Source organism: Crocodylus siamensis, chromosome 5, assembly GCF_052110815.1.
Source record: "Crocodylus siamensis isolate JL-2025a chromosome 5, ASM5211081v1, whole genome shotgun sequence".
Classification (NCBI taxonomy): domain Eukaryota; kingdom Metazoa; phylum Chordata; order Crocodylia; family Crocodylidae; genus Crocodylus; species Crocodylus siamensis.
In genome coordinates, this window is record NC_143399.1 from 24,314,844 (window position 1) to 24,334,517 (window position 19,674).

Genomic DNA, 19,674 nt, shown 5'->3' on the forward strand with positions numbered 1-19,674 from the left:
TATTAAATACCCCCCTCAGTCTTCTCTTTTCCAGACTAAATAAACCCAGTTCCCTCAGCCTCTCAGAAGTCATGTGCCCCAGCCCTCTAACAAATTTTGTTGCCCTCTGCTGGACCCTTCAATTTGTCCACATCCTTCCTGTAGATGGGGGCCCAAAACTGAACATAGTACTCCAGATATGGCCTTGCCAGTGCTGAATAGAGGGTAATAATCACTTCCTTCAATCTGCTGGCAACACTCCTACTAATGCTGACCTGTATGACATTAGCCTTCTTCACAAAATGGGTATGTTGCTGGCTCATACTCCTTTTATTGTCTACTGTAACCCTTTGTCTTCAGAGCTGCTGTTTAGCCAGTCAGTCCCTGGTCTGTACTTTGTCCTCAGTTTGTGCATGGGATTGTTCCATCGAACATGAATGGTTTTGCACTTGTCTCTATTGAACTCCGTGGACTTTCTTTTGGTCCAACCCTCCATTTGTCTAGGTCTCTCTGAATCCTAGTCCTATTTGCCAATGTATCTACTACTCCACCCAGCTAGGTGTCATCTACAAACTTGCTGAGGGTGCATGCTATACCACCTTCCATCTGCTTATGTGCTTTGGGATCTGAAGTGACAGTGTGCAGACAGAACCTCAGTTCTGGAAGTCAGGGCTGAGGTGTTACCTCTTGCAATGGCTCTAGAACCATGCTGGGGCTTTGTTCAGTACTGACTTCCAGAGAAGAATACAATTAAATGAATCATCAACGTTGCTTTGTGCAGCACCTAAGGGTGCATATAGCTCTTATATTTAGATTGACTTGACGAAGATTAGGTGAGTCTAAATGCCCAATTGTGCAGGCATTCAGAAGGATAAAATTGGGCAAAAAAATGGCTCACCTGATCTAAGTTAGGTCATTTGAGGAATTGTACTAACTTAGATCAAGATCAGAGTATACTGTTCTAGGAAAGAGTTAAACTTATGTTGTGAACACCTGCATTCACAGAGCAGCCCTGGGGCTGGTAAAACTCAGTTGCTCATCCCAGCCTCAGGCATATGTTATTTCCACCCCACCTCTACACACCCTGTCCTGACTGAGATATTGTTAGCCCTCTGCCCTGGACTGGGCAACCTGACATCCCACAGACCTGTCACTCCCTGCCCTCACCATATCTTGCCAACCTCTCTCCCCCAGACCTGCCAGCCTTCGTGATCCCACCCGACTCCTCTCCAACCTGAGTTACTTACACTAGTTTCTCATGAGGCTCCTGCAAGCCTACATAAGCTGTTCCTGGGATCAGCAGACTGCTGCACCCACACCTTCCCGGTCTAGGTGTAGGTGGCTTAAAATAAACCACCTACACCAAGATGAAGTGCAGAAAATGCTTGTTCACACAGTAAATGATTTGTTGCAGGAAAAACTTAAACAGCTTGGATATAGAATCGTTAAAAAACCAAACACATCGGGGCCAGATTCTCAGTTGGTGTAAACTGATCTAACTGCATTAACAAAATCAATTAGGCTGTATAAATTTACACTTACTAAGAATGTGGCCCTTTTTCTTTAAATAAAGTATGCTCAAAAGACCATTTTATTTTCACCATAAGTAACATACATAGTAGGAAGTTAACAGTACACCAATATTCATATTAACACTAGAAGATCTTGCATGCTACATGGAAAATGGTACTTTATGCTGTACATTTACTTTACATATGCAAAATAAAGAAGGAAAGGCTACGCACCTTATTATTGTTCATATTAATTCCAATAAGAAAAATAAGTTCTGCCAGAAAAAGGCTGCAGCAGAGATTTTTGTGAATTGTTGTTCTAGTACTTTGAATTTCACTGAAGAACCAGAAGGTAAAAATGCACATGGAGAGGCAAATCAAGGAAATAATTATTCCTAGCTGAGTGATTCTTGTAAGAATATTATAATTTGTAACATCCTGGGGGAAAATTATAATATAATGTTTAAGAGAATAGCTCTGTACTTTGTCAAAAAAGCTTCATTTGATAATACAGTTCCCTTTCCTTTGTACAAAACATTAATCAAAACAGTTTGTAGGATTTCAGTGAACAAATGTACACTTCTGATAATCTAAAAAGTATTAGGTATTTTTAAGACAGATATAATATATGGGAAAATATTAATACTTTATAATACACATGTATTTTAATATTCTTACATTAACAATATGTTATTTTAAACATAACATATTTATATTAGTATGTGTTAGTATGATTAAAATTATGATTTGTTAGTACATAACAAATATATTTGCAATAGCAAATGTATTAATATAACCTGAAAAGCACTAATATAAAAGGACTCATTACTACATCAGTGATTTAAAGAGTGAAAAATGAATAGCATTAGGGTCTCATTTGTACTGAATTTATGGCATGGTCAAAACAAGAATTTGAATTCATAATGGCAAACAAAAGCTGGTTTGAGATACATAACATGGATATTGTCTAAAATATCATTAGCTCTTCTTAAATGATTGTGTACATATATATTCTGTGCAGCACTATAGTTACATTTGCTGCTTGTATTCTGCAAAAGGAACTTCTGAAATACGTGACTGCACACCAGAATAAGGGCAGGATTCAGTTAGCCATAAAATGCATCTAAGTTTGGATTCTAAATACAGGCCTAGAGATATCCTTCTTTTATTTTTAACTATGTCTAGACAGTACACAAGGCTTATATTTGAACTGAAGACTTAAGATGCTATTTAGCAAACAAACAGCAGCCTCTATCAGCATGAAGTACACAGTGGGCACATCTACACATGTGCCCGACTGTGTAGTTGTTACTGCTCAGTCATTTAGTACTTGCTTTAGTAGACTGTATGCTTGGAACAAGTTTTTTTGTTGCATTACTGCTCTGTAATATTGTAGATGGGACATAAGGAAATTCAAACACATCGTGGTGGGAGGGCGGGTTGTTTTCATTCTGCATGATAAATTTGGAGTTTGAAGTTGGAATGAGAAAACGAAATGATGGAACCAAAAGGAAAAGAAGTACTTCAGTAACTTTGGAAACATATATTAAATAAGGATATGAACAAGTATCTGGTAAAATGCTAAGTGAAAAACAGCACTTACAACAGAGCCACCTGAAGACATCAAAACAGCAAAATGAGTCAGATGATTACACTTGCATGAGGCATGAGTAGCATTGGAATGTGTCAGCTCACAGCCTTCTGTGGACCAGTCACCATTCATTGTGTCTGCTGAGTAGTTCCAAAATGCACATTTAATATTTTTATCTGCAGTCTGGAGCAGAAACAAAATATTTTACCAATGGCAAAAGGCACAGAAATATCCCATCAAGAGACTCTTGTTACATTAGCCAGAGCAATTCATTAAAAATTATATTTTACTAAAAGAAGGTTGTGAAACAAAAGACACATGCTGCAGGGTTTATTCTAAGCAATTAAAATATGGCACAGGACTGAAACACTCGATTCATCCAGTTAACACCAGACTAAACAAGCCAGGCTAATCCAATTACCATCGTTCCTGCTGCTTACAAAGGTGTTAGAATCTTATATCAACTGAGTATATATGCACACATTGAAATGCAGAAAACTGAGATTTGTCCTAAATATCTCATAAATAAGATTGTTAGGAAGGCATGGGACATTTGTAGGTCAATTTAGACTGATTGACATGTCAGGCATTATGCTGCTAACTATGAAGGCTATTAACCTGTAGGCACATCTACACAAGATGTTTACTGGGGAGCTGCTTAACTAGCTCCTTGGTACAGTTTTAACATCTACATGAGTGACCCTATTTGGCCACAGGAAACTAATTAACTATGCCCCAGGTCAGTACTTGTAAATACAAGTACTATCCTGCAGTGGTGTTCTTTAGTGGACAGTAACACATATGTAGACACATACGTAGCTGGCTGGGGCACGAGACGGTGCTTTGGTGCGGGGCTGCCTGCATTCAGGTTACTGTATTCAAACTCTGCTCCCCTGCCCACCGTTCTGTTAAAATAGTTTTACTTCTTTGTTGACCTGACTCTGATTATTCTTTTACTATGTAGCCTATTGTTCACATAAAAGAAGACGAGAAAAATTGTGCATGTCAAACGATGAGCAAAGTTCTCATCAATCTTAAAGGAATGCTTATTGGCTCAGAACCAATGGCAATGTTACAGTGCTGTGCTGTAGGTTTTGCCATCACATCTGTTCAAACATGGTGCAACCTGATTTAGAGTATTTTTCCACCTTTTTGCATACCTAGTTCAAATAATTTAATGAGCTGTTGAAGAGGTTACCTAAATTCAAAATAGTAGGAAGCCAGAGGATTCTCCATGTGCATTTATAACTTCTACTAACATTGCAGCTCAACGACTATATAATTATTACTGATGACCAGGGATCCGGGATTTCCATTTCCCATGGAAAAACAGAGCAAAATGAGAACTTCCTCCTTCACCGAAGAAAAATGTGGGTTTATCATTTCCATGGAGAAACCTGCAGATTTTGCACTTTTGCAAAGAGCTTTCTAGGGACTGGGAGGAGGGCAGTCAGGCAGGGGGCTCCATGTGCATGTATATGCACATGGCTGCCGGGCAGCCTGAGGAGCAGCTCCCACATGTGAGTTGGGCAGGGCTAGGGCCCGGGCTGCTGCCCAGCTGGGAGGTGTGTGGGGCTTGGGGCCCGAGGCCAGACTGCGCGGCTGCGGGGCCCCAGTAGGGAGCGGCATGGGTCCGTAGGCGGCTCGTCTGGGGGTCTTGGAATGGGGCTGGCTCCCTGCCACTGTGCACACTCCTGGGGGGGCAGTGGGACCCGTGACCCCCCACATCTGTGTGTGGGGTGCCGACCCCACCCCTCACCCAAGCCTGCACCAGGAAGAGAGCGGGTTAGGGAGCCAGGCTGTGCTCTGCTGCAGCTCCAACTTCCTGCAGGTGGCAGCCAGGGCTTGGGTGCTGCTGCGGAGGGCAGTGGGCTGCCACCCTGGGTCCCCAGCCCCACAGTTCTGGCAGCTGTGGGCCACCTCCAGCAGGGCTGTGGTGGGCAGGGGTTGTGGGTGGAGGTTGAGAGGCACCAGCAGGGCTGGGGGCTGTAGCTTGGGAGTGAGGGGCCTGGATCTATGTTCTGTGAGCTAAGGGGGCAGGGTGAGCTCTGATTTTCCATGACAAAAATACCTAAAATCAAATACCAAAATATATAGGTATTTAGAATTTATTTAATGATAGTGATTGAGGCACTGGTAGGTTTCAAAATTACTTTAAAATTGTAAATATATCAAGAAAACATTTTGTTCAATTGATACCTATATATATATATATATATAGTGGCCTTTCATTTTAATCAAGGATTTGGGGGTTTTAATTAGAGAATTTGTGATGTTTTATGAGAGAATTCATGATTTTTTTTATCAGGGAAAACCTGGATCCCTGCTGATGACATATTTCAACAACACTTTTCAATGGCAGGGCATTTAATATACTGCACATAGTGAGCCAAATATAAGATTGTCATTTATTTTCTAATTAGACTAAATGGATATAAGCAAGTAATAGCACTATGTCTTAACACATAACTCAGTAGGTGTGTTACGTCATATAACAAAATAATTAGCATGCTCTTTTTTTTCTTCAGAAGTTGATTAAAAAAAAATCTTACCTTGACATACTTTAAAGTAAATGTGATTTTTTCAAGCTCATAGAGTGTAGGTGGATTTGAGCTAATTGCGACAGCTATAACTGATGAGCTTACTGTCTCTCTCTCCTCTGAACTGTCTTTCAACGAGCAGTTTTTAGATGATGAAAGCAAAGAGCCAATATTGCTATACCGCAGAAACACAACTGCAACAGTGCCTATCAATCAAACAGACCGTGTTAAGTAGTTTGTGGGGCTTTTTATAGTAGAACAAAATTGAAGACATTAAGGAAACAATAAACAATAGACATTATTACTGCCATTGCATAAAATATGCAAAACAGATGGAATCTTTGTGGAATATTTATAAAATGTTTTAGAGACAATGAAATATAGCTTTATTTAAAGCAATGCAACTTCCATTAGAATTAAAAACGTGTGTTCAAACTGAAAAGTCAAATAGGATACATGGATATATTTTCTGCAACAACACATGCTTACTGCTGTACTACCTCAGGCTGCAAGTGAGGTGTTGCCAAATGAGGTGTTGTAAACTAAAATGAGTAAAATTCTTGTCCTGATGAAGTCACTGACTCCAGTGGAGCCAGGATTCCCCAAGTGGTCGGTAACTGGCAGGGAGACATATAAGGAAAAGAAACCCATAGTGCTACAGGAAGAGGTACTGAAGAGATTAATGGGATGCGTCCTTTAGGGACAGTATTCAAACCAGTCTTTATTATGCTGTTAGGAATGAGATCTGGATCAGCTGCAAAGAAGATTAACATCAAGAATGATAAGGCTGTTTTGCCAGTTTTGAGTATTCTGGTTCTCCAATAAAATTCTAATTCATTATCATTACTGATAGTAATTATGCTACTATAACTAGTAGTATTTCAAAATCCTGAACAAGACTAGGGCCCCACTGTTTTAGGCATTGCACAGACACACAAAAGTTTGTGCCCTGCAGAGTTTCCTTGATAAATGTAAAAGGCACACTAAAATAGGGCAGAGAAAGGGGGGCAGAGAGAGGTGAGATGGCTTGCCTTAGGTCACACAGCAGTTCTATGGCTGAGTCAGGGGTAGGAACCCAGGTCTTCCAAGTCCCACAAATCCTCTGCCCATGCACTTAGTCTACACTATCATTCATGGATAATTTAGATAAGCATATTATCCTTCCAAAACAATACAGTACATTATTTCAGCTGGACGCTACTTCTTGTCCTGCAGTTTTGTAGAGAGGTGCTATTAAATGGCTGTTGTATTTCCACTCTGACTCATTTCAGCCATGTGTGGAGCTTTTGACATAAACAGCACATCACCTGGTTAGGTACTTAATATGCCCATCATAACATTAGTACCTGCATGTGATACCATCACAATTAAATGGGGAAATTGTGAAAACGGCTGTGGGTTTCCAAAGGCATTGGATACAGTATCTTTTCTGAGTGGTATTTTATTTATATGTTTACACATTACCACATTTAGTTCAGTAGAGTCCCAGCAGCCTCAAGACTTATCTACTGCCTTGTTAATTTTGGTGAAGGGGGTAAGTTCAATGCGAGGGATGGTTAGGGATGGCGAGTTTACACTCCTGCGGGTCAACTAATACTATGCAGGTTAGGGTCAATTTGGATGGCTAGTTATAGTGCAGACCTGGCTTGGAGCATTTTTAACATCCTTACAGGCTCCTTTAGTTACCAAATACATAGAAGTTGCTTGCAAATGTACTTTAGGTTTGCCAGTGTGATCTTAGAAGAACTTTTTCTATAGTAAAACTTGCAAAAAAGCACTGTATCCATAAAAAAAAATCTGGCAAAAATCAGAGGCATATTTTACCTCCCATGCCAGTAGAGGCAATGGTGGAATCCACAGTGAGGACTAGATGCAAGGCTTGAAGATTCCATTAAAAATGCCTTTCCTGGTGCTCTCCTGCTGTGCCCAATGTTGCTGCTCACAGTTAATAAATTCTACATCTGTTTTTTGCCAGTGAGCACACAGTCATTGCATTTGTGTGCGGGGTGCTTCTTAACCCATGCTACAATTGGATAGCCTTTTCTTACCATTAGAGTTAGGTACTTCCTTTTTCTTTGGAGAGATCTTTATATAATCTGCTCCCATGTGAACATGGGGGTGAATGTGTTTCACGTGGTGCGAATCAAAAGCAAAAACCTTGAGTGCTGTAAAAGAAGAAAAATTCTGTGCAAATAGCAGTTCCATTACAGTCTAACATAATTTACAGTTAGGTTAATAAATGTGCCATTGGATTGCATAATTATTGTGAATTTTAAAAATATACCATTGTGCCAGATATTTCAAGGAGAAATGTTATTACTGTAGTACATGTTTGCTTTAAACCTCCAGACTTTGTTATTCTTATGCATACATTTTGCTCACATACCTTTATTCTTTCCATGAAAAAATATGGTCTTTTATTTACTTTGCATTAAATTAGGAACTGGAAAGAATAATGTAGGTTACTTTAGGAAGAGCTATTGCTTTATTAAAAATGTATTTCTGAAAGGGACCACAAATCACTGTTATAAAAAGCAAAGGATAAAATTCTCCACTGAATAGTAACATTTGATAAAAGCCAATTTTTGAAAAGTGAATATTTTACAGTTATCCATCCGTGATACCATATGCACATTGCACCATGAAATAATGATGTGTGTTGTCAAAAAGCAAACAAACAAGTATCACCCCTTAGGACAAAAACTACATTAGAGGACACCAAGCTCTTTACTTGGTTCGTTATAGTGTAGAGTTTCAATCACCCACAATAGGAACAAAAAAGTCAATCAGGCCTTTAAAAAACCCAAAACAAAACCCGCGCTCCTCCCCCCACCCCCTTAAACTTGACTGATGGGCTAGAATCACTAAGTTAGACCATCTGCATTGCTTATAGCACAGCACACAAAAATAATATGAGCTATTCAATATACCAGCTGTCAGAAAATGTTTGTCGGGACATAGGAAACAGTTCTTCCTGGCTAAAGTTTTGAACAGTTTGTTGCTTAAGACACTGCACCATAAAATGCAGTGGAGAGTGGGTGAGACATTTTTTGGTCGCAAAATAAGTTTGTGGGAAACACATCAGCATTGTGGAAAAGTTGTTTTTAGCGCTAATAGCGGAAAAATGTCAAATGTTTAAGAGTCTGGGTCTAGTTTGGCTACGTACAAGGAAATTCACAGAGTTTAGCTAGAAGATGATCCATTTTTATTGAGGCTCTTCTCCCACCGATCCCAATAATTTACTTTATCACCAATACGTCTCCTCCCAACTGGCTTTCCACATTTCCAGTACTTGTGGTAGTAGATAGTTAGCTCTCATACATCTTTAGTATCGTCTCTTTAGATGCAAGCAGCCTCTCTGTATTATATTTGCCTTCCTCCAGTGTCCTCTAGTGAGCTGCCCCTATTTTTGAAGGTTGGCCAAATATCTGATTAAAGCCAAACTACAAATTATAAATACAACTGGCCTTCTGGGCTTCAGGACTCGAAACAAACCCTTGTTTTGTGAAATCTCTCCCTTCCTCACTTACCACGGGGACAGACAAAGTTTCTGAAGCAAAAGAAGAAAACAGAGAGGAGGTTTTTTCATTAAAATGGTGTATTTTGGGTAGTGACTGGTAATACTGGATCATTTTGCATCAGTACAGGAAACCAGGCCAGTCAGACAGGATTTGGAAGGGAAATTGTGTAGCTGGTCATAACAAAAAGGAAGGCAGCAAAAGCAGTTCTTAAAAATGCTCAGCCTTGGTTTTACTCTGCTATACTCAACCCAAGGTTAAACATATTGCCTCAGTATCACATATGGATTCAAAGTGACCAGACAGGCAACAACTGAGTGTTTTTTAAAGTACCACCCACAGTGTTTTCATAAAAAGCATGCAATACAGAAAATAAGCAACACAGGGAGACGGCAGGATGGCATAATGGCCAAATTGACACCCTTTCCCCTTATCCTTATGTGAACTTTCCTGAAATTCAAAACACATTGTGCCATTGCCAACACAAGGTTCAGCTTGCAAGCAACCTGTCTGGTTCACATTGCTCTGTTGAATTATAAACAACAAAAAAGGTTTAAGTAGTTCCGGTAGTGGCTCAAATTTTCATTGTGTTTGGAATCTGTATGTGTGTTTTTAAGATGAGCAGTGCTAAAAGCACTGTGAAATACTCCACCTTGTTCATGATTGCAAGCTGAACCGGAAGAGGTATGGAGCTGAAAGCATGACCAAGTTAGATTCTTAGGCCATGTAAACTGTTCTACCTTTATTTAAGTGGATACTTCTAGGCAATTGTTACTAGATGAAGATATGCCCTAAAGTATGAATGGTTGGGTTTGCAAATCTCATAAAAGTTAATACTTGTGGATTCTGCACAGTACCACTTCTTCTCTTAACAATCTTTGCTGAAAAACACTGTAATTTGCATTAAGGTATTATGTAGATTGGTTTTCTTTTCTTGTACCTAGGTCACTTGTATTGACATCTAGCTGCATTGTCTTTTTGAAGTTCTGTGCCATGCGCAGTGTTCCTTGTTCCACAGCATGCATCAGCTTTGTGAGACTTTTTCTTTTGTTATCTGTAGGGAGTGCTTCCCAGACTGTAATTTTATCCTTTTGTACAAAATTGTTCATGGTGTTAACAAAAACCTGTCAGTATAAAAATATTTTTTTAAGCGGAGGAGTTTTATACTATTTATAAAAGAAGAAAAACACAGTTGTAAGGCTCAAGCCACTTACATTAATAGTCACATTAGTAAGTGCTTCCTTGTCAGAAACTGTGTAATTCACAGTACTTAGCAATGGATAAGATACAGATAATGCTTCCACATATGAAATCACATCTACAGGTGAAAGTTGTCCTACAGTGCTCCTGTTGAATTCTTGTAGGACAGCCAGGGGTTCTTTTATGCTTCTAATCTGAAAGAAAAAAGAAAGCAGTATACACAAGATATTTAGCTATTAATTCAAGATGCAGAACCACAAATGACAATACAAGCTCATTATTGCTGTGAACTGGTGAGCAAGGGACAGCTTCTGACATTCCTACAGTCCAAAAGAGGTACTGAAGTCAATAGCACCTCCCTGGGGCTAATGTTACTATTCACATTGATCACATTTGGCCCCAAGCAGAGAGACAGTAAAAGCATAATGCTAAATTAGTAAATCTTGCTCATTTGTTTCGATAATTACAGTTCTGTAATTCTTAACATAATGCTGTATACTGTATTAATAGGTGCTCTGCAGCTTATTTTGTAAAAATAATTAAGCCTTAGTAATATGTGTCAACTTGACAGAGACTCTTCTATTCAATATTTGCTAAAAGATGGGAGAAGAGAGGTAGCAGTTTTTGTTAGTTTGTTTTTATAATGTCAATTTATTCATTTATAGATTAGCAGAATTTTATCATATAGTTAAACCTCATTATTCAATGGCTAAAAATAACTAAATGACTTCAAAACTAAAATTATTCATTATTGATAATAATTATTACTAATTATCAGTTAGATTATAATACTTTTTACAAAAATGTTTACATTAATAACAGCTAAGAAAGTTGAGATTAGGTTATGATTTCGAATGCAGTTCCATGGTTGATTCAGCGAAGAGGGTCACATTTAATTATGTTAAATCTAATGGGGTTTATCCCTAAACGTGGGAACCCTCCCTAATTAGATTGGATAATTTGGAAGGATTTCTGTGGTTTTAGATGGGGGACAGCTTTTCATAAGCTTGGCATCATTGTTGGCGGCATCCTTGCAGAACTGGAAAATAGGCCGCTCACAGTTTATGACTTAACTCCGAACTAAAACTCTAGGATATGCTCAAGTTTACAAGCTAAAATTTAATGCATTGATTTTTAATATTTTGTATTAATACAAAATTTGAAGGATTTGGATTCATGGCTTTGACTCAGATTCACTGTATACATCTATTAAAATGTAAAACTATTCAATTTTAAGACTCAGGTATTCTATTCTATATAATTCATACTAAACATTAATATAATGCTTCTTAAATTGGGTATGTAAAAAGCTTCTATGTTAAAAACATTTGAATCTGATACTTGAAACAATCTAATTCACATAAAATTTGAACATGTACACATTTGAACATGTACATATGATTCACGTGATTGTGAGTACCTTATCCAATTAAATCAGAATCCAATTGTTACCAGTTAATTTAAATTGCTTTTTGAAATCTGTGCTTCTGGGGAAAAATGTTTTTTTCCCCTTGTCTTGCACATGCAACCTAACATACAATGTTTTGAAGGGAAAAATATTGGTAACCAAGTGTATTATTGCTGCATTTTCTATTTTGTCACATGTATACTCTGCCTCTATAAATAATCTGCCTAACTTTCATTCAGAGCAAACAAATAACAGCACATAATTAAATGCAGAAAAGTAGAAAGGTGTAACTTCAAGAACTTGCCATTTGGATATTGCTGAAAGATTACCACACTTCTGAATTCTACATGCAACATGAATTACTTCATTGGAGATATAAACAGTATAAGGCTTTCAGGCAAATTATCACTACGATTCAAATACACAGCCCATTTTAAATAAACTGGATCTATTAAAAAGACTTCTAAAACATGCTATATTCAAGTGTATGTCTCAATCATTTGTTAAAACTTTTTATGAAACAATTGAAACAATGGTGTCAAAAAAGAAAAAAAAAAGCCTTTGCAAATCAATATAAACTTAAGCCACTTACTTTAGCTAAGGCTCTATCATTATTTTCAGTTATACAGTCATCATATAACTCACAGTTTGCCCTTGGAATTGCTGTGGAAATTAAAATAAGATTAACTAAGTTTTGTAATAATGAACACACTCAGTATAACAGTTCTCACGGAAGCAACCCCCAAATCTACTGTCATTAAACTTTTATAATATGCATTCAGCCATGAGCATAGACCTTTGAGATCTGGTTCTGACCATTACTTACTATTTTTCCCAACTAAAATAACAGTAAGTCAAAAATGTACACATGTAAATAGGTACAGCATGATTGACTTCGGTGGAGTTTTTTCCGTTTATAGTAGCGGAGGAGTCTGGTCCACTGCTTCAAGTTTTACACTGGCAGATGTGAGAGAAGTATCAGTCCCATATACTAGTATGCACTAGAATCTCATCGAATGTCAGGATGCATTTTTGATACAGAACAGATTTCATCATACTGTTGAGCAAAAACATATTTATGGAAGGAACATCACAATTCTATACCTAGAAAATGTAGATGTGAATGCCTTGCCTTTTTTTTTTACTTCTAGATGATTAATCTAACTGAGGATAAAGAGACACTGGTGGGTTTCTCAGAAGATGTAGTTCCATAATAACACATAAACCTTTATAATATCATTTACCTTGGCAGGAAGTGCCATCATTTGGCTTAAACTGTAATTTTCCTGTGGATGGTTGATAACCTTCCTTACAAGAGCAGTTATATCCTCCATCCACGTTTTCACATTTCGCATGATCTCCACAGGCAACAGTTACTGCTTCACTGCACTCATCTATATCTGCAAATATCGTGAGAAATTGAATTTTTTATTAAGTATTTACAGACTAACACCTTGCTGCCTTGTTGATAATAGCCCTGCATACTGCAAGCAATTTCATATCAAAATTTCATAAAAAAGCAAGGATGTAAAAAAGCCAAATTTAATGGCAAAATATCTAACAATTATATCACTTAGGGCTTGGTAGGATAAATGATGGTGAAGCCTATCTTTTAAAAATAAAATTTTAATGTCACCAATAAACATTTATAAGATATTGTTCAAAGAGAAGCTGCTGATTTGTGCATACGCATAATAAGTTTATGTGAATTAAAAATAACTTTTATTACTGGGCACATAGTATTGCATATTTTAAAAATAAAAAATAATTCAATGGTAACAAAACATTGGACTCTACATAATTAAAAATATCCAATATTCATTTTTCTACACATTACCCTAGAAAGGTTGTCATGCCTCTACTATTTAGTTATAGAAGAGAAAGGAAACTGCAGCTGGGTTTTAAAGTAAATACATACGATTTTAGTACTTCAGGAGATCAGTCTGATTGTCTGGTTAATCTAATATTTAAGTCATGTGTTCATTAAAATGCTTGATGTGTCTATTTAGACACATTTCAAATTAATTTCTCTAAAATTGTTGGAGCCATCTCATTAAGTTATAGTTGTGTTGGTACATTCAGCAAACTGAATTGGGTATAGTTGGGTAGGTACATTCAGCAATTGAGCTGACTGGGTAAGGGTGAATATGAATATTACATGGATGAATTATGGGATGGGAATCTATACATTTTGAATTCTAGAGCATGATGCAAATAAATGTAATAGGAAGGGGATGAGGGTCCCACACTATACTGGTTGTCTGGAAGTGGAGGTCAAAGATTTTAACTGACATACTATGGAGGTAAATCATATGGAATGACTCTTGGGACTGGAATATTACTCTATAAAATGATATGCTGGAAATGAGGGAAGAACTGAACAGTGTGAGGTAGAAAACAGTTAAGATACTATGTTAGGTAGGTTCAGGGGAGAGTATATACAGTGAAGAGAACGAGTGGTTTTGTGCAGAGTGGACTTTAGGCAGCAGAAATTCAAATAACGAGGAAGAAAGAATGCACATCAAAAGGCAGAAAGGTTCAGCTTTAAGGATCAAGCATGAGGCTAAATGGCTTTTTTCTGCATTATGTTGATAGTTTGTTTCCATATTTAATTAAAAAATTATAGACATTTATCTCCAGGATATTGTCATTTCTATTTACACAGTTTCTATGATCTGACTGCTGTAGTGTCAATCATGTAATATTGTAGTAGATTTGATATATGTAAGAGAAAGGAATGAGCAGTACAGTATGATACAGAGCTACACAAAAGTTAAATCATAATCAAAGCTCTCACTTGAGGACACTGGGCAAAAAACTCTAGTCCTGGCACTTAAATAGACCACTCACATCATTTAATTGTATGGCTCTTTTTTGAAGCAAGCTTTCTCTTAGTGTCCCATTATGCCCCTACCACTGAAGCAGTAAGCAGGGAGGGACCCTGACAGGGGTAGCAGCCCCTGTTATGGTGTCCTGGGGAGTGCAAGCCTCTTCCTGGTGGGTGGGAGTGGGGGCTGTGCTGCGGGTAGAAGCGGGGTGGGCTGAGCTATTGGAGCCTGTGCAGGGAAAGTGGAAGTAGCAGGGCCTGGAGGGGTGGCTATGGGGGCTAAGCCAAATTTTGGGGTGGCCATGGCTGGGGGTTTGCCTGGCTGGGGGCAAGCAGCAAAGGCAGTAACTGCAGCTGGCAGACCCTGGCCTCAGTCCCCTTGTGGGAGAGGGGAAGGACAGAGCAGGGAATATACCCCCTCCCTGCCCCCTTCACCTCAGGGGGCCATGTCAGACTGATTTCTGGCCTTACCCCAGCTTCTGGAGTGGCTGGAGTCCCCAAGGGGAGAGGGGAGGGAGTGGGAATAAAGCCAGAGCATGGGTGGGGGCATGGCCAGATGCCAGCCCAGTAGGACCCCTTGAGGTGAAGCCGGGAGGGAGGGGGAATAAATCCTCCCTGCCCCTTTCACCTCAGGGGGCCACACTCCCACTTCTGCTCTGGCTAGAGCGTGAAGGGGTGGGGCAAGCCCTGGTCTCTGGAGCAGATAGCACATCCCAGCCCAGGGCTGAAAAGCATGCTGGGATGCTGGGGGACTGGGATTTAACTTGAACCAGGAAGGGGTCTGGGACAGAAATTCCATTAACCAGCTTGACCTCAATCTTTCTAAATTCAGCCAGGTTTATCTTAAACAAGTTTTGGCCATTTTGTTCTGTTACAGGTTTAAACCAGTTTCTGATCACTTAAACTGGTTTATGTGTAACTTCTCCCCTTGCCTGAATGCCAGCAAACTTCATTACAACCAGTAATGTATTATCTGGGCATAGGCTAAAATAATCTATTAAGTTTGGTTTTAAATGGCATTTGAAAGATGTTTGGTAGCAATACTAAAAATTGTAGAGCTATGCATAAATATAGAAAAATTTTGGAGAACTATACATAAATTATTGAATGCATTCCAATTGATTGTTACTAGCTATCAGTTCCTATTGCAACTATTTTGAGATCATTATGATCATGCAATTCATAAAAAACCAATTTGGTAAATTGTTAATTTATCATTATTAGGCTTTCATGTGCATTATCTTTCTTTTTGTGCTGTTACTTATAGTGGGGTTTAAAAAGGCAGGATTATCAAAACAGAGGTACAGGATTATGTACTTATAATATGACTGGCAAAAAGGATAGCTGGCTTGATGGGGGCACTCTTCAGTATGGTATAAGCCATAAAGATGTCCACAAGTAAGGTGAAGAGCCATTTATATTGTGCAAAGGGCACTATTTGCCAAATCATACTTATTGAAGACCCTGCTTAAATCAGCTTAACCATGCCTGTTAATTCATGCAGGCACAGTCTGCTCTCAGCTGTTTCAAGCTCATTAAGGCTCCTTACATTGTTATTTACCCCTAACCATGGCCTTGAAATTGACAGGACCTGCAGTTTCTGGGATGCTAATAGCATTGCAGTGACAAGCAGGTGAGCTGGGCTAGAAGCAATAACTGCCCACCCCATGTCAGGCATTTTTCTGGTTTCAACTAAGAATGTATATACAGTCATATCAACCTGATCTAATTCTGGAGAGTGTTTGCTGGAGAAAATAAATGCGGGATAACACAATGAAAAAACATGTGGTTTTGACCACTTTCATATTGACTTTAAATCAATGAGATTAGGGGTGGCAGAGTATTGCTTTTAACAACATAGGTTAATAATGTCACTTGAAATTTCTCCTTTACTTTGTGCAGCATCTCAAGCCTTTTTGATATTTATTCCATTTTAAATGAGTGTAAAACATTAGGACCATGTAGGAAAGAACCATTTGTCAGCACTTTCAGAAAGACAGTCATTTCCACATGAAGCTTAGACCTCGTTCTTTTACCCATTATCTTTAATGGATACAGAATTAGGCCCCAAAAGCGTATTACAAATCAAGTAGGCAGTCTTGAGTGAAAATATTCAAGAGTGGGGTTGGAGGGCTGGGCTCTTTAAGGAGAAAGTTGTCATGATCTATGAAGAAAGCTTCCTCCAACAAATATTCAAAACAAAATCTGAAGCTGAACTTTAAGGCAAGGGGCAGGAAACACACAAACCAGTATAAGTGACTGGTTCAATTCTGTAACACAACAAAAGTTCAGTGCACATAAACTGATTTCAGAAGGCCGAAACTGTCTTAAGGTAAACCTAGATGGATGTAGCATCAGACTTAACTGATTTAGTTTAAATCAGTTTATTGAACTTCTGTCTTAGATCCTCTCCAGATTCAAGTTAACTCACAGTCCCCCACAGGATGCTTTGAGCCTACTCTACAAACCCCACCTCACAGGGTGTATGGGCTAGCTTTGGCTCAAGCTTTCTGCTCCAGCTGAGCAGAGAAGTGTGGTTTAGCATCCTCTGGCTTCTGACCTGGGCCACTGCATGCATGTGGCTGCATTTCTGGAATCAAAGGTGAATGTCTGTTCACTTGCTTATCAGTTCAATCTATGCAGTTTAGACTAACCTGTGAAGATTGAAGCGAATCAGCTTCAGGCTTTTTCACTGTCTGTACTTAGCTTTAAGCTCTGATCAGAAATATTAAAGGAAACCCCTTCCAAATACTAACACCAATATCATTTAGTGAGTGTGAAAAGAGATTGATAACCTTTCATTGTAAAAAGCAGAAGCTTTATTGTCACTCCTCATTTATTACAGCAGGCCAGGGAATTCCAATTAATATAAAAGTAGCGAGAATAGTTATTATATTCAGTCTTGCCAATTACTGGATCATACCTCCATTGCTTTGATTCTCCAACAGCCAGTCAAGACAGCTTGATGTCTATAGCATAAAAACTGCTTATTAGTGGCTCCCAAGGTATTGCAAAGTCCATTTGCAAGGGATTAGATGTTCCCATTTGTTTTACAATGTGAGAGATGGCAATATATGCAGAATAGATATGAAAAGGACTTGAAAAGGAGATACACAATGTGGCATAATACCATATTCATGCACAAATGACACCATGGCATTCCATGCTGCAAACTGAACAGAAGAGCTATAAGAGAGGATAGGTGGTAAGATAAGCTCGGGGAGGTATGTGATAACATATTCCCAAATGTTACAGCAACTTCGTAGCTGTAAGGTGGGGATGTCCAATTCATTCTGTAGGGATAGGGTTGAACTTAAACACATCCAGAAATGTGTTAAACCACAATGTTCTGTGGTTTTTGATCCACTGAACACTCAATACAGTCCAAAGATCAAAGGCAGAATATGACCTTTACATGGTAAATTAATTTGTAGTTATTTCTCATTTAACTTACATTCAGCATTACAGTGGGAAAATGATCCCATCTTCAGAACCACAGTTTTTCTACCTTGAGTTTCTCTGCCTTTCTTACTCTACTTGGTTTCTCCCCCTCTTTTTTCCTTTTGTGTTGATGTTATTTTCTTAACTTTGTGTTTCTACAGAAATCTCCAGCTTTTCCTCTGCCTGTGCGTGCTGCTATCGCTTCTTTCCCTATTCTACCTGATAAAATGATCATTGGTGAAATAGGTAAGGGTGAGACAAAATTCCACCACCAGTTTCTAGAATTAATACCCAGTGGGCAAGTCAGCATGTACCCCGACTGCACAGTTGTTACTGAGCAGTCCCAGTAGTGCACGGGTCATTTCTGACCCTACTGTGTAGTAGCAATGAACTTGTTGCTACTGCGCAGTAGCATTCGTGTCAGGGTTTGTGCTTGCCAAAACTGTCGCCATAGCTCATTGCTATGGCAACATAGTGTCTTGTGCAGATGTGCCCTGTTAAATTAACGGACAAAGAAAGAACTTCCAGGCTGCCTTGAGAACCATACTCAGTGCTGATAACATGCTTCCTTCACATTTCAATCTTAATATCACATCCAAGAATTATATTTTCTCACTTTTTTAAAAAAAAGGTAACGTTGCTGAGAATCCGAACACATCTCAGGAACACACAAATACTTCAAGTTTTTTGGAAGTTCCACCATTCTGGTCTAGTGCAAGTTACACAGCTAGACTCATACATGGTAACCTACACTGTTTCTTTCCTGTTTATTTCCTATTGTAAAGTTAGTTTCTGCTCCAGAGGCTTATTCATGGGCATAGTAGTAGGGAATGGGTTACTGTCTGCATATAGAAAACATGTCTAAGACCTTCCCCTTTAGTAGCAGATCTGAAAGAGAACAAATTCCTCTATGGTTTCTTTGATTGATAAACTGCAGAATTAACCGAGGAGTAAGGGGTTGTGTTCAGGATATGTCTCCTTTTCCACCTGACAGTGTAATTTATACCAATATTTAATGGGATGAAATGCCACAATAAATTTTTTATTTTAACATACGTTTTTAAAACCTGTCAGCTCTCCCCACACTGATTTGCACAAAAGCCCACTAGAAGATGACAAAAGAACCTGCAGAGTAAGGAAAAAAAGGTTAAGAATAAGAAATTAGCAGTCAACAGCATCCAAATGGTGAAAAAGTAAAGAAATTGTAGGCACCATCAAGTGAAACAACTTTGAAGACAAGATTTATGAAGCCCAAGAAATGTCATAACTAGTAAAAATCAAGACATCTTCTAGAATCAGGTGAATTGAAACAGCTCATTGTGCTAACAGTGTGAATCCCAGATAATTCAAGAACAATTCATAACTACCTGGTAAAGTGGAGACATTATATAAGGATGTGAGGAATATCAAAGAAATTTTGATTAAATCTCTTTTTAGCTTAATATGCAACCATACTGCTGATATTAGGAATAGTAAGAAGATGAAAGATTGTCAGGGCTGTCAAGCTTACAGGAGATATATTTGGAACTAGACACAATCAGCACAAAGGTGTAAAGAGGCAATGGATTTATTGCTTGTTTTCCCATTCCCTGAGGAATATCACAGCACACAAAGAAAATTACCAGCGGATTGAAAAAAGAGAAATAGTTACAATTCTTC

General features: G+C 38.5%; 1 protein-coding gene across 2 annotated transcripts in view; it reads right to left on the minus strand.

Moving 5' to 3' along the window:
- Nucleotides 1-19,674, minus strand: part of ADGRL4 (adhesion G protein-coupled receptor L4) — a 169,550-nt gene that overhangs the window by 27,689 nt on the left and 122,187 nt on the right. For both annotated transcript variants that reach the window (XM_090048907.1, XM_090048908.1), the window contains 8 exons: nucleotides 12,992-13,147; nucleotides 12,340-12,410; nucleotides 10,354-10,533; nucleotides 10,080-10,263; nucleotides 7,670-7,786; nucleotides 5,634-5,827; nucleotides 3,094-3,264; nucleotides 1,725-1,928 (listed from right to left, as the gene is read on the minus strand). In XM_090048907.1, coding sequence (XP_089905033.1) covers nucleotides 1,725-1,928; nucleotides 3,094-3,264; nucleotides 5,634-5,827; nucleotides 7,670-7,786; nucleotides 10,080-10,263; nucleotides 10,354-10,533; nucleotides 12,340-12,410; nucleotides 12,992-13,147 — 1,277 coding nt within the window. The remainder of the gene's footprint in view (nucleotides 1-1,724; nucleotides 1,929-3,093; nucleotides 3,265-5,633; nucleotides 5,828-7,669; nucleotides 7,787-10,079; nucleotides 10,264-10,353; nucleotides 10,534-12,339; nucleotides 12,411-12,991; nucleotides 13,148-19,674) is intronic.